Raw genomic sequence first — 14,617 nt, 5'->3', positions numbered from 1 at the left:
ATATGATAAATGTACATGCCTGAGGAAAAAAAAATCCATCCCAATATTGAGGACAATGCTGTTCAGAAGAAAAGCTGAATTTTCATGCTTACAATGATAACTCTAAGGACTTGTATCGTAAAACAATTGAGTTATTAAATGAAATCATGCCATTAACTAAGGGCAATATGAATGTCAAATTTTCAGTCGTGTCTCTCATTACAGTGGGCTGATTCCATTTTCGCCACTGGAAAACTTCAGGAAGGCTTCATTTTTTCCTGTGTCTTTCAGCCAAGTTTTTACACAGCGAACAGTACACCTGCCCAACCCATGCACAGCCAGTTTCTCCATGAGAATTCTGCGAGAAACTGTCAAAAGCTCTACTAAGTCCAGTCAGGCAACATCCATAGCCTTTTGCTTATCCACTAAGTGGGTCACCTTGTCATAGGACGAGATGAGATTAGTCAAGGAAAACCTGCCTTTCATAAACTGACCAGGCCTGGTCCCCTGGTTGTCCTCTACGTGCACTAGATGTTCTGCTCCATAGCCTTCTCCAGATCCTCCTTCCAGCCCTTCCTGGAGATGGGTGTCACACCTAACCTAATTTACATCTGGAACTACTTAAAGCAAAGAATCTGTTCTCATAACATATGTAGGTGGTACATAGTTAAAAGAAAAAAAAAATAATAAATTAAAAAAAATCAACTTACTCTTTTCCTTAAGGAAGTGGATCAGCTGTATAAACGTTACTGAACAATTCACATCAGACTGACACCAAAATCAGAGGTATCAACAACCTGAAGGGTTGCACAGCTCACTGAAATTTACAGATACTTCTAAGGTCTTACACTAGATCCTTTCTTTAAGAGGTATTAAGACATTTCAGAGAGAATTCCCTTTCAGAATGAATAGACACTTTCAAATTCAAAAGTTCCACTACAAAATGCTTCTATAAGCCAAACTTGCAGTTAAATGATGAACTCTGAAGAGGACAGAAAAAACATACAAAGCAAATCCAAAACAACAGTTCTTCCTGAAGAGAAGAAACTGCTGGTCACATAAAGCAACTGGAGAAAAGACTACTGTATTCAGGGCTTTGCAGAGTAACTCATTCTCTCACAGTAAGATTTCCACCTTCACTTTTGTCATTCACAACAGAACAGGCACAAGCCCCAAGATCCCCTTCGTCTCTGAATGCTGATATAACACAGGAGATAACTTGTTCCATCACTCACAACGCAGATACTGACCAAAATGATGATTCGTAGACTTTACACTCTCCAGGACTCACCTGCCTTCCATATCCTCTTCTGCAGGTACTGGACTCCCTTCATTATTGCTCTCTGCTGCCATAGTGCATCAGGAATAATGGCAGCAGACAAAAGAGGATGGGGAGCTTTGACAGAAAGGGGTAAGACTGCAAAGTACAGAGTCAAGCTGACTTATTCTTACAGATTTCATAGCAGATGTCAAGTTTAGGTAAGAGAATGTGGTAAATGTGTACTTCGAAAGTGGAAAGAAAGGGAAGGTCTAACTGCTACAGACTGAGAGGGTAATGGAAGAATGTGATAAACACCAGTAATTACTAAATCCAGAAAAATACCCAAAGACAATTTTAGAAGCATGAAATAGCAAGACACTTAAGCTCCAGTTTTAGTCAAAAGATAACTTAATAAACAGAATTACAGGATTTTCACCATAATTTCTTACAACTGTGCAAATAAGACTCAGCAGTAAGAGGAAATCCAGCTGCCAGTCTACTCCATGTGAGCAGGGAAGTAGAAACTACACAGGGACACATTCTAAAGTCTGATTGGTACGATTTTTGTTTTATACATCAGGGTCATTAAAGGACTAAGTGAAGGCAGCTGTTGTAAGCAGTGGATTGTAATAAATTTGTAAATAAAGTACTCTCACAGGAAAAATGTAAGCTCTATTTTAATTTTAGATAACAGTTTATTTAAGAAGTTTTCTAATATGGTCAGTGCTTAAGATACAAAAAAAGTCAACACAAAATGCCATTATCAAACACACCTATGACATAAAGGAAATTTTACTTCAACTCTTGTGAATAAAACAGACCTAGATATGGAGAAGCCAATGAGTGAGTTCATTTTATTTACATACTGAATTTAGGCTATTTGCTAGCAGATCTCTCTGCAAAGTCTTTACCTCAGAACACAACTCCCCCATATTATAGGCATTTGACAGCCTACAAGTTAACTTGCATCACAGTTTCACAAACACAGAAGTTCTGCTGACCCCAAATAAATTAGAATACAGTTTACATATTGAGTACGGAACTGCATAAACAAACAGCAAAGAAAACTGAGGTAGCCAATTCTAAAGAAACTGTATTAGCTACCATTATATACAGTCAGTTATATACAACACACCAACAAGGAGGTTACACTTCACTTATACTGGAGTGTAAACAGAGCATACCTCAGCTGCCACACCAATAATTACTTTTCTTTCATACACACTTCCTTTCTGCATTTCCCAGGTTTCAAACACACTGCTCCATAGTAATATAAACCGCCTTTTGGTTCTGTGCTTCTCATAAAAGCATCACATTCACAAGTTTGGCTGCTGGGAAACTAAGAAGGAAGAGACAATTTAACAAACCCTAGGACACCCAAACTTCAGTAGCATAGGAGAGACATGTTCTAGAACATATTACAGCACCTGACAGCAGTTTCAAAGTAGAACTGCTACTTATACCCCACGATGTTTCCTCAGAAGTCTCCATCAATTAAATATGAGCTCCCACTTTCCACGTTGGTACCTGTTTAACTTCATCACTTCTTACAAGGCTAGATTTTGCATTTGGCTTCAGACTGCAACGTCCAACCTGGGGAGCAGGGGTGGAGTTAAAAAAAAATTATACCCAAGACAACTGAAGGAGATGATGCTTACAACAAAGACACTTTGGAGGAGTAGTTACACTTCTCTTAACATAGGAAAAATAAAATAATAAGCCCATAGAACTGCTTTAAGTACTTTTATTTTTAAAAACACTAGAGGGTAAATTGAGGCTTGAATACAGACTCATGAGATTATTCTGCTTGAACTAGAAAAAAAACATCTTCCTGTATCTATCTACTCCTGAATATGCTGGCCTTAAGCAGTCTCTCTTCCAGGACTTCATAATTCAGCTCTGTTAGATCCTGGAATAAAAGCTATTCCATAAACAAACTGTTCCAGGATCAAACTGTGATCTTTGTATCTAGAATCAGGTATGTCAACTATGCAATGGTCTGCAGCATCTAAAATACAAGCTTTGCTATTTTTAAGAAGTTTCTAATTTTTGCCTGCTGGGTGTCAACAGGGATAATAAGACTATACCAGAGCTGTTCATCCACTACAGTCTGTAAAATGAATGCTACGTCTGGATTTCCATGATATATTTTGTATAATTAGTTCCTTCCATCAGGCTTACAAATGCCCCAGCCCAAATCTTTACTTCAGTTTTAACATAAAAAGATAGAATTGCTAAGCAGAGAGACACAGTTTAAATTACTGCCACATCTAAGCAGTTCTGATGTTTGTGGAAGTCTACCAATCAACCAACAGTACTGGACTGTGTAAGTTAAAGTAGCTTGCACAGGCTGCTCTACAGAAACCAGCGCTCAGAATCACCTTTGTCCAGTGGCTCCATCTAGAAGATTTTTCCTGTTCATAAGCAACCTGTATTTTGTGTAGGCTTTGCAACAGCATTTGGAATGGATAAAGATGCAAACTGTGTGGAAATGATGCCACCTCAAATAAAAATATTACAGCCAATCCTTTTATTTTTTAACATAGCAAGTGTTAGTCCTCTCTGTACCTTCCCAGAACCTTTATTTGTAAAATCAGTCAATAAGTAGTGTTACTAACTAGACACAGAGCTTCTATGCATAAGTACCTGCCAGTTACCATCAAACAAGTGTCCACAGTTCTATCAACATGAAGTCAGTCTTGTAAGATTTTTCTCTTGACACATCTAGAAGTATACTTACCAGTCTAAATCCAGCCAAATTAACCAATCTTTGAGATTCTCTGCCTTGATTATATCTGAAAAAAGCAACTACCTAGGCTGGTGGCTTAAAAACATTGTAGTGAAGTTGTAGACTTTATGAAAACCCTGTAATTATCCACAAAACAAGCAGTCACTTCAAGAATATAAAAAAAAAAAAACAACAAACATTCTTATAATAAGCACATACCAGTGGGATCTCTGGACTAGAAAGTGGGGAGCTGTCAAAAGACCAATTTTCTTTGTCCAGGGAATCATCATCATCATCATCTTTATGTGCAAATTTCTGCTTCAGTGCACGAGTTAGTAGATCAACTGGATCCCAATCTGAACTTGATCTCCTTTTGGGTCTAGAAAGAGGAGTGCCTCCAGGGGACCTACAAAACAAAAATAAGAAAGAAAATTATTGTCTCCTGCCCCTAATCCTATGCAGCAGTGAATTAAAACAAAATATTTAAATATTGCAAATAAATAGCAAGGAAAAAAAAAGTAGCGCAAAATGTGCAGTTTTCACAGCAGGTCTCATTTATAAGTTATATTACAGTATGTTAGTGGGAATCTCCCACATCAAAATTGTGTTCACAATGGCTACAATGTATGTTAGTGGGAGATTTGGCTATGATATATGTTAGTGGGAGATAGCCATGTATCATAGCCATTGTGAACGCTATTTTGATTTAAACATCATTAAAGTTCAGAACAGTATGCCTTTCCATGGTCCTACAAGAAAGAACAAACTTATAAAATTCCTCCGAGCAATTGTATTTAAAGAAAGCAAATGCTTTGTTTAAGTCAAATACGTAGCAAAGTGTCCATAAAGCCCCCTTCATAAACCACACTTAACTCAAGTTTCATTATAAAAGGAAAAAAAAAAAAAACCACATTGTTAGATTTGGCACAAAGGCTTCAAAGACAGTTTTTCCCTCCAAGTGAGCATCTGAGCATCCAAACATTAAAATTGTATAGGCAAAAATTAAAGAGTTTACACTTTAATTTAGAAATTGTTTATATCAACTTCAAAATCAAAACACAGCAAAGAGACATAAGATCAAAACAGCACCCACACCCAAAAACCTAACATAAATGTGGAAGTTAGCGATTAAGTCAAGAAAATAAATCATAGAAAAGCTTCCTAACCATTGAGGTATTCAAAAAAACAATTAGAGGTATTCAGACATCTGCTAGTAAAGCACTATCTCCAGGCCAATGAATTGCACCTATTAATGCAGACTGACAGCACTGAGTTCAAAGTCTGGCAGTTACAGTAGATGTCGTTTAACATGAAACCTGAAAGGACTGAGTTTACCCTTGCTATAAAATCAAGCTGTCAGAGGACTTCCCCAACATGTAAGCTGGTACTTGGGTGGAAGAAACTGGAATCTTCAGGCTCTCAACTTCTGAGAACAGAGGTCTTCCCTCTGCAGTGCACACACTGAACTACTGTCAGACTGCTGCCTGAAAGATCATAGCAATTTTGATCATCATTACTCCCTCCAACAATATAAATACATCATACAGTTATGTTCTACCTTCAGAATACAGGTAGGTGCCTAAATCCAGAAAGCACTTTGGAGGTATACCTACCACTTCCAATTAACTATGCACTCGCTCAACATGACAGTTGTTAAAACTGTCAGCCTTAACATTTCACTTTCTTCACTACATGGAATTATGGTGGACTTTATATTTGATTTATTTACTGTGAAAATGTTATCAAAAGTGTAAAGATGTGCTTTAAAATCGCATATAGATAATTTCCCCAAGACTTGTGCTAGTTATTTTCGGGGATAAAGCTCAGAGTTAAGAACATGGTGAAATATGAACGCATTAAGCTTTGGTAAATTACATTCTCCCCACATGAGGAGCTCTAAATGTTCATTATAGACTCTGCTGTTCTTACATAATTTTTCAACTAAAGAAGTTCAGAAAAAACATCTCAACTTCAGTTACACCTAGCATACTGACTTGAAGAGGTACCAGTCGTTAATAGTGCGTGTTTGCAATATGTCAACTGTACTTACAACCAAAACAGTAGAACATTGAAAACATTTATGATCCAACTGCACTACTGAAATACAAATTTAAAAAACATTTTCAATAAAAGATACAGCATGTATTTTCTGTAACACTTCAAAGCCAGGACCAGGATACTTCGGGTATGCTAACAATAGTTTTCCAACATTCCCCCAAGGATCTGTCCTTTCACAGTGAATCAAAAAAAGTTTATTTGTTCAGATCCATTTCCTGTGACTGCGTACATGACTTTGTAAGTGATCTACACATATAGCAACACACCCACCTCCCCCACACCAACCTGAGATTATACTAAAGCAGCAGACTAGTTCTAGATGCTGTGATAGTCAGCATGTTTTAAATGCATCTAAAAGCTGTGTCACAAGTATCTTACATTCCAAGCTGTGAACTTAGAAGTTGCCAATGTAAGTTTGTCAGCAGTAGCTGCTCATTAAATATTTCACATTGGTGTTCCCTGGTGCTGTTTAAGCGCTGTGGTGCTGACATAGTTTTGGCTTACTCAGATCCACGTTCAATTCAACCTACCTCTCAGTAGCTCTCAGCTGAACTTTGTTGAGATCTTTTAAAACATCCATCATACTAGGAATGTTCTTTGTCCTCTGGTGACCAGCACTCTCAGCTGCAGTTGAACCATGTTTTCTTGCAGCAAGACGTTGTTTTGTAAGTTCAACTGCCGAATTACTAGCAGCAACACCAGATGGTACACCAGAAGGAAGCGGAGGAGGCGAGGGAATTACAAAGTGATTGTGAGAGACGGACAGTGGTGTAGAAGTCATGGCTGGCACTGGGTAAGATCCATCTGGAGTGCTGGATGTTTTAAAGGCTTCTGGATGCAGTTATCAAAGAAAAATAAGGATTTTATTTTTAGTCAGTATGCCCTCATAATTGACAATATTAAGCAAGAGCTAGGGTGACTCAGTTTTCAGTAAAGACAAGACAGCCCTCTTACAGCACTTTCTTATACACCTCATACAAAGAGCATTTTTTATTTCAAAACCAAAGATTCAGAATGCATGTAATAATGAATCTGAGGTATCTTGTGCTCCTCTGACTTTCTCCATTTGTGTCTTCAATCTGAGCACCAGATAAATCAGCAAAGCAGCCTACTGCTACACACAATTCATTCTCACGAGTCCAGAGGCTACAATAACCACATAATGCAAAAGCAAAGAGAACCACAAGACACATAAAATAGACTACAATACTGAGTGCAATGGAGAAGAGACAGAAGAATTGCCAACAGAACAGCTAACTGAATCACAAAGGTGAGCAATCAAAAGTAACTACCTCACACCAGCCCAAGTATTTCAACAACCACAGTGGGATTAGTGTGCAAATAAGACAATCAAGACCTCAAAACTCTTAAGGGAAAAAGAAAAAATAAAATAGAATTAAAAAAAAAAAAAAGGTGACAAAAGATAGACGTTCGTATTAGAGACCAACTTTGATGTTCTAGTGACACACCTATTTGCAGCATTTGTTTTAAGCCTGAATCTGACTGACTTGGAATACTTTTTCTATCCATTATTCTGACAACTTGGCAGAAACAGTACAAAACCCAAATGGGGTAATTAATAGTCTGTAACTGTTTTAAACAGTAATTGGTAGCCTATGAATAGTGTTGTTACTAAGCTCCTTCATAAACATGGTGGAGAGTACAAGGGTAACTTAAAATCAACTGCATTGAAAACTGGCAAAGATACTACAAAATAGAAGGGGGTAAAAAGAAAAGCAAAATACAGCATTCTGTAAATTTAGTTCATGTAACTAAATTTAGTTAGAAGAAGTTAGAAATTGGGATTGAGTTCTTCAGTTAGAATTAGAGATGTTCTCCATTAATACCAAGACACAGCAAGCTGTGAACAGGCTCTCTAAAGCAATGAAAGGAAAACTAGATTGCTTCAGACCAGAAGGGCTTACGTGAAGGGATGCTTCCCAATGTCTGTGCGGAAACAATTGCAGCAATCTGAGCACGAAGAAAGGTTAGCTCCTTTTCAAGTGCAGAAATTTTCTGGAGCGCTGCTCTATCAGCAAGATCACCTCCTTGTGTACTGTTTTTTGGACCATTTTGTATTGAATCTACAGATGGACATTGGTGACGATGACCTGTTCCGCCTTTCTTTTTCCCCCACAACTCAGTCCTAGAAAGCAGCAAAAGACATAGTTTCAAGCCAACACAGGGAATCCCAAAATTTACTCGCTGTCTGTTCAAGCAAGTTATCATTCAGCAAGCTATAAGTTTGCAAACTGAGAAAACGCTGCACTTCTAACTACTCATAACCTTAAAAATATTTTAAAGTCTCCCTCTGCTCAAGCATGATGCAGATCCTTGGAAAGTCATCATAGAAAAGGTCAGATATCAGCAACAGATCATACATCATAAAGACGTATTGTAGGAGTGAGCTGTTATTACTCAGTAACTATCTGACACCATAAAAGTGTCTCCTCCTCCTCCTCCCTACCTGAAAAAGTAGATATGAGAGGCAGAAAAGTCAAATAATAATGATCTTTTAATTAGGCTTCACAAATTTTAGTCATTTATCAAACTGTGCAAGATGAACACAGCAAGCAGCAAAGTTGCGATGTTACATAAAGATATTGGAGAAGAATGAATTTTAATACACGCAGAATAAGAACCTCATCCTCTGTAAGCGACATATGAACAGAGACTGCATTAGAAAGTTGTGCTACAAGTCTCAGGTTTTAATTTGAAAAACAGTTTTGAGTCTGTGCCTGCAGAAATAACTTCAAAAAGAACTTTAAAATATCAAATGCGTGTAAACAAAAACTACCAGAATTTCGTTATGAAATGAATTAATTTATTCAAGAAGCATTAAGTTTTGATTGAAACCAAACTAGACCTTTTCCCTTATATTAGTCATTCTTTTAGCTTAAATCAGACCTGCAGCATTGTTTTCTGATTTGCCCAAACCCCTTGCTAGTCACATTGGCTCAGAAGGGTAAGGTATAAATTGAAGTACTTGTTCCCAAAAAACATCCCACAGAGCTAGGAAAGGAGGAGGAAGAAGGAATAGAAAAAAACAAAAGAATGAACTTTCATGGATCTGTGAATCACATCAGCTAAAAATCATCACAAGCAAGACATAATAGGTCATAGTTCCTTTTAACAACATTCCTTACTCTTCCACTACTTTGCAGCTGTTGAAAAAAAACCTGTAATAATTCAACCGTAACATCTCAGGATCACAAGATGAAACATAACTTCATCAATACCTCTCTAATAAAATGGAAGTCATTTGAATTAATTGGTTTCTTGTATTTTCATTACCTGCAAGCAGCACAAAGGTCACAAACATTCCAGTAAGAAATTGAATTGCGTTGTCCGATTCAAATGTAGCACAAGACAATACAAGAGTCCAAATTTTAATCTTATTTCTGGCTCTCTGACTCATCCTCTGATTTTGAACAGATCCTTTAGAGGAACAGTAAAACAACTTTCTATGTCTTCTCTAGTGGGCGGGGGGGGAAAGGAAGACTTGTGTACTATTTCTGTCTGCAGATTCCTGGATAATTGGTCATTTCATGGTACTAGTAATAATTTATAATTGTAAAACTATTCTCCTTTAGCACTCTTTAAAATCTAGAAAGGATTATATAAACTATACTGAGGGTAAATTTTTTCAATCAAGAAATCATGGTTTTCTTTCCAGCAACCATCATGTATAGCACTGTAGCAACCATAGTCAAAAAAAAGACATTTTTTTCTTCTTTCTGCCCTTTTATAAAGTTTATCAAATTGATTGTAAACTAAAGGGATAAAAACAGGAATAATCTTACAGTATGCTGCAAAACCCAAATTTCATTAAACTCCGTCTCTTGCTCTCAAAATACCTTGTGAGTATATATAAAATACCAATGCATTAAACGTGCTATTAGAAAGAGAAAAGAAGGGACTCAATTTGAGAAATCTTCCATATAAGAATATTCTACATGGTAAGAATTTCCAGGTAAGCAGGAACCGCTTCCAGAAAAACGTAAAAGCCCAGGGTTGGTTTAGCTGGAACCCTGGAAGGGCTAGGAAAAAAACAACCAACCAAACACCAACACAAACACCAAAGAAGAGAAGACATAAGTTACTCCTATTACTCCTTTTTAGACTTTTACTTACCTAAGTCTAGTAAATGCCTGTCCCTCATCATTTGCCACCCAGAGGACATCAGCAAGTGATGGAGCTACAGGAGGTGGAATGGTGCTTTGTTCATCACAATCCAACAAACCTGGGTCTTGAACAAGCTAAAAACAAATAAAAAATGTATGAAGAGAAACTGGATCCAGCACATACTGAAAATTCTGCCTCAGCAAAAGGAGTTAAACTGTGCTATAGGCAAATTGAAAACAGTGAGCATAAGGAATGCAACACAGTTACACAAGCTAAAAAGAACACGAAAGCTATCAATTAAAAAAATAGATTAAACAGTTGAAGCATATGTATGAAATAAATTACTTACGCAAAAATAAGGTCTTGGGTAAGGCTCTATGGAAAGAATTGTCCCGAGTCTACGGACAACACTTCGAGTAGATCCATATTCCTTCTTTTGGCAAGCAGATATGACCTAAATATCAAAGAACCTTTTAATGTGAGAAGCAAAATCAAAGCCCTCAGTTCTTACAAAGTTATTAAATAATTTTATATGCAATTAAAGATAACGCAGTTAAGTTCACCTAACTTTTCAAAGCTCCTCTCAAGCCTAAAGTCCAAAGAGGCCAATGCTGGTTTTAATAAACTGCTTCCAAAACACTGCCAAGATACAGCCTATACCCAGAGTATTTTAGAGTGGCACAAAGGCTACCAAGGAACATAGCAGCTACATCATGTAGCTAATAATATCCTGAGATAACTGACAAATGAAAAAGTGCACAATTAAGTAACAATATGCATCTGTGTAAGCCTCGGGAAATAAAAAAAAAAAAAAGAAGAAGAAAAAAGAGTAAGGAAATGAAAGAAATTTAATGTACCTTGAGCTGATACCGCCTCATGACTGCATATAACTGCTGGAAATGCCTTCTGGATGAGTCTGCTGAAGGAAGGCACGTTCTGATTGTACGACTGATGCCGCTACCGAACACGCGCATTTCCAAAAATATGGCCTGTGGAAAGAAACAAGAACTCCCGACAGCGAAACCAGAAGATAACTGGGATACCTCTCTCAAACTAGTGTCCCTAGAGACACTTCAGCAGTTTCATGTAAATAAACCAAGCATTCCCTCGGAACTACGATTGCAGCAGTGCCTCACTATTGACACCCATCGGGAAAGAAATGCCCATAAACTCACACTCTAACATCTGTCCCCGACGCCGTATTAACCTTCTCCCAGCAAAACCTTTCCGAGGTTTCTGACAACACAGAGTTAACGGTTATTTGGGAATCGCTATGTAGCCTTTCACTTAAAATAGCAAAACCTGAACAGCTGATGTTACTGACTTCCCCCCCCCCCCCCGTTCAGGCATTACTGAATGGCTGTACCAGGGCAGTGACCACACAGTGCGGGCAGCCTGTCTAACCGCACCAACCAAGCTCTCCCTTGCCGACGGACCCAACCTCACGCCAGAGCCGAGTCTGTCCTGCCGCAGACGTGCGGCGGCCTGAGTTACTTTTCTTCCCCCTGGCCACAGCGGCTGCCGCCAGGACGGCCCGCAGTAGCGGGCTCCAGGCGTGGCGTGGCAGAAAACAGCCCCCGCTCCGCGCCCCAGCTTGGGGTCTCACCTGATCGGGCGGCCAGCCAAAGTACTCCAGCACTCGCCTTAGGAGACCCAGCACCAGCGCCATGGCCGCCGCTCCCGCTGCAGGGCTGGAGAAAGAGGTCACCGCTCTCACAGACACGGACACCCCTCCGAGCGGCGGCCCGCCTCCGCCGCACTCCTACCTCACCACAGTTAACAGATGCCCCCGCGAGCCGACAGCAGACATACTACACAGCCCAACCGGGCGGGCAGCACCAATGGGGACTAGGGGGCGGGGCAAAAAGGAAATCACGCCAATAGGAAGTAGGCAGTAGTCAGAGCAGAGCCAATAAGAGACGAGGACGGCCACGTTCGCGGTGCATGTCGGGAGGAGAGGAGGTTTGAACGCCGAGGGGAGGGTGATTCCGCCTGCAGCATACGTGTGTCGGCGGCTGGCTGCTCAGTGGGCTCTAGCGAGGGCCGTCAGCGTACGCTGTTCTATCCGGGCATCTCCTTGTGCCCGGCTGATACGGAGTATCCTACTCGAGGGACAACGCAATTTAGCATGTGCAGCATATCAACAACGTGGTGTAATTAGGAGCACCTTAATGAGCTAAACTGAAACGTGACAATTTAGGTCCTCTATCTCTTAAGTCTTTTAACTGGTTCTTTCAGAGAAGTAAATTTAACAAGGCAGAAGCAGAGCTTCAATGCACAAAGTATCCTCAAAACACTGTGTGACAACATACTGAGCTCATGTCAAAGTAAGAAATCCATCTTTGGATACTGTACTTGCTCTTTTGCCAAGACTTCTGCTGTTTTGCTTAAGAAACTTTGAAAATATCAAGAAAGCCAGTAGTGTGACGCAGTAAGACAATGCTTCTACTCAGAGAAGAAACGTGGGGATCCTTCTCCTACAGCTATGCAGTTAGTGTTACCTGCTCATAATCACAAATTCTCTCAAAGACCTAATCCTACTGTTCCTAGAGGCACTAATTTCACCAAAGCTTTCCAGAAATAAACTGATTAGACATTTTCTTTATTCACATTTACTGGAGTGTCTCAGTAACAATTCCCAGACAAACACAAGCCTGGAACTGTAACACGTTGTTGCAGTGCGACTGCCTTTCCTTGTAGTTACTATTATCCACAACTTGTTATGTGGATCGATTTTCAAAGGCCAAACAAAAAGGAACAGTACTGGTAACACAAGCTGTAGTAACAACATAAAGCTATTCTAGGGGACCAGGAGGGTTTAAACTTGAAGAGAGGAAAGGCAGAACTTTTTTAATGGGTGTTTTAAAAAACTGTACTGAGTACTTGCCTTGAAAAAAAATGTATTTTCTGCCCACTCCTCCATCACCTTTTGCTCCCTAAGAAAGTGAAACATTAGCACAACTGGATGGGAACAACTGGACACAGTTCCACCAGAAAGTTGTGAAGAGGCAAGGTCTCAAAAGCAACACAGAACTGAGGCTGTTCAGTTTGCACCATTATCAGTAACAAGCTGCACTGAAACTGGGCAAGCCAGCTGAGAAGTCACACAAAAGCAGTTCAAGTCACTGAGTAGGACTCTGAGCAGCACAGATATCCTGTGCCAGATCTCCTTAACAAAAGGGTTTTGTTAAAGGCAAGCTTTAAGAAAGCAGGACAATTGACATGGGACTTAGGACTTAGCTTTGCAGCTTTTACCTCCGGAGGCAAATCAAAGCTTGGTAACTGTTCTGCTTTTGAAGCACCAGCACAGCAAAACTAATGCAGGAAAGCTTTTATCATACTAACTGCCCACCCTTACAGTAATGCTACTGATAGTTCCTGGGAAGGAAGAGGATATGAGATTTAATTCCAGTGCACAGTCTAGACTAACAGTGTAGCTATTATGTTGGGGGGGGGAGGGGGGTATCCTTTTTTTTGTTTGGGCTAGTGAAATGAATGTCTGATTTTCCCCAAACTGCAGGGACAGCTTCAAACTTCTTAAGCACATCATGCAGAGATGAAGCAGATTCAGAAGCTGCTTCACCACTGGAGAACAGTGAGTCAGAACAAATTACTGAACTCAGAATGTAGCCGAATATTTTATACCAGTAGAATGCCTTTTTTTTTTTCCCTGCAGATCCATCAATGAGGGTCTTTATCATTCACAAGAGAAAGGCAAAATGCACTGAACTTCCATTCACAAGTCATACTACTTCAGTAGCACCAAACCATGTTTTTTCTTATCACAGCAGTGAAAATCCATTATTCATGTGTAAGTAGTAAGTGCTGACGCATTAGTTCTGGATTATAAAATATAATTCCAACTCTCACTTTGTTTCTTGTAGATCTCTTGACAGACTGCACCTTACACCTTTGCCTAGATTATCTTAAGCAGGTTTTAAATGTATTTATGGCTGTCACCATGTGTTCTGTAATCAACAAATGGCATTTTTATTGAACTGCACTGAAATTCAGGATAACAAAGCTACAGACCAGTCTGTAAGATTAAATGCCATTGTCGAAGCAATCTCTGACAGATTTTCTTGGACATTCAACTGCAGTGGAAAACTTGAATCTGTCTCATTGTGCTGGAACTGTATTGCCTTATGACAAACAAACCACAGCAGTCCACCTTCAATTTGACCTAGATGATACAGATTATCTGTCCTAAGGTTATGATATTTCAAATGTATCTTGGTCTTCTCTGTCAAGTTTCAAACTGGTGTTAAATTTCACTTCATTAGGATAAACTTTGACACTGCTGCCAAGTTTGTTTTGTTCCTTTTCTTGCTTATTCTGATTTAACATACATAAAGCCTCTGTGAGCTTTGCCAAGTCCAAGGAATAATAATTTTTACTCTCCAAACAGCTATTAAAAGATACACTGTATGTGTAAAACCAAGTTCTGCAACAACAGTAGTTTGCCT

General features: G+C 39.2%; 1 protein-coding gene across 2 annotated transcripts; it reads right to left on the bottom strand.

The window, feature by feature from the left end:
* Nucleotides 1-1,625: 1,625 nt before the first annotated feature.
* Nucleotides 1,626-11,851, bottom strand: MTFR2 (mitochondrial fission regulator 2). Of its 2 annotated transcripts, XM_061378133.1 has the most exons (9): nucleotides 11,758-11,851; nucleotides 11,009-11,140; nucleotides 10,501-10,605; nucleotides 10,161-10,285; nucleotides 7,952-8,172; nucleotides 6,557-6,857; nucleotides 4,188-4,374; nucleotides 2,768-2,833; nucleotides 1,626-2,579 (listed from the first exon to the last, which is right to left on the bottom strand). In XM_061378133.1, exons 1-9 carry the CDS (start codon nucleotides 11,818-11,820, stop codon nucleotides 2,445-2,447), a joined length of 1,335 nt encoding a protein of 444 aa, XP_061234117.1. In that variant the 5' UTR covers nucleotides 11,821-11,851; the 3' UTR covers nucleotides 1,626-2,444. The 2 variants fall into 2 exon arrangements, with proteins under 2 accessions (XP_061234117.1, XP_061234118.1); XM_061378134.1 differs by having other exon boundaries at nucleotides 1,626-2,833.
* Between the last annotated feature and the right edge of the window lie 2,766 nt (nucleotides 11,852-14,617).

The sequence above is a fragment of the Neopsephotus bourkii genome, unplaced genomic scaffold (genome assembly GCF_033783945.1).
Source record: "Neopsephotus bourkii isolate Nb327-2 ecotype Australia unplaced genomic scaffold, CSIRO-AGI_Nbou_v1 NB_1765, whole genome shotgun sequence".
In the NCBI taxonomy this organism is placed as follows: Eukaryota; Metazoa; Chordata; class Aves; order Psittaciformes; family Psittacidae; genus Neopsephotus; species Neopsephotus bourkii.
This window is presented reverse-complemented; position numbering and strand designations above follow the sequence as displayed.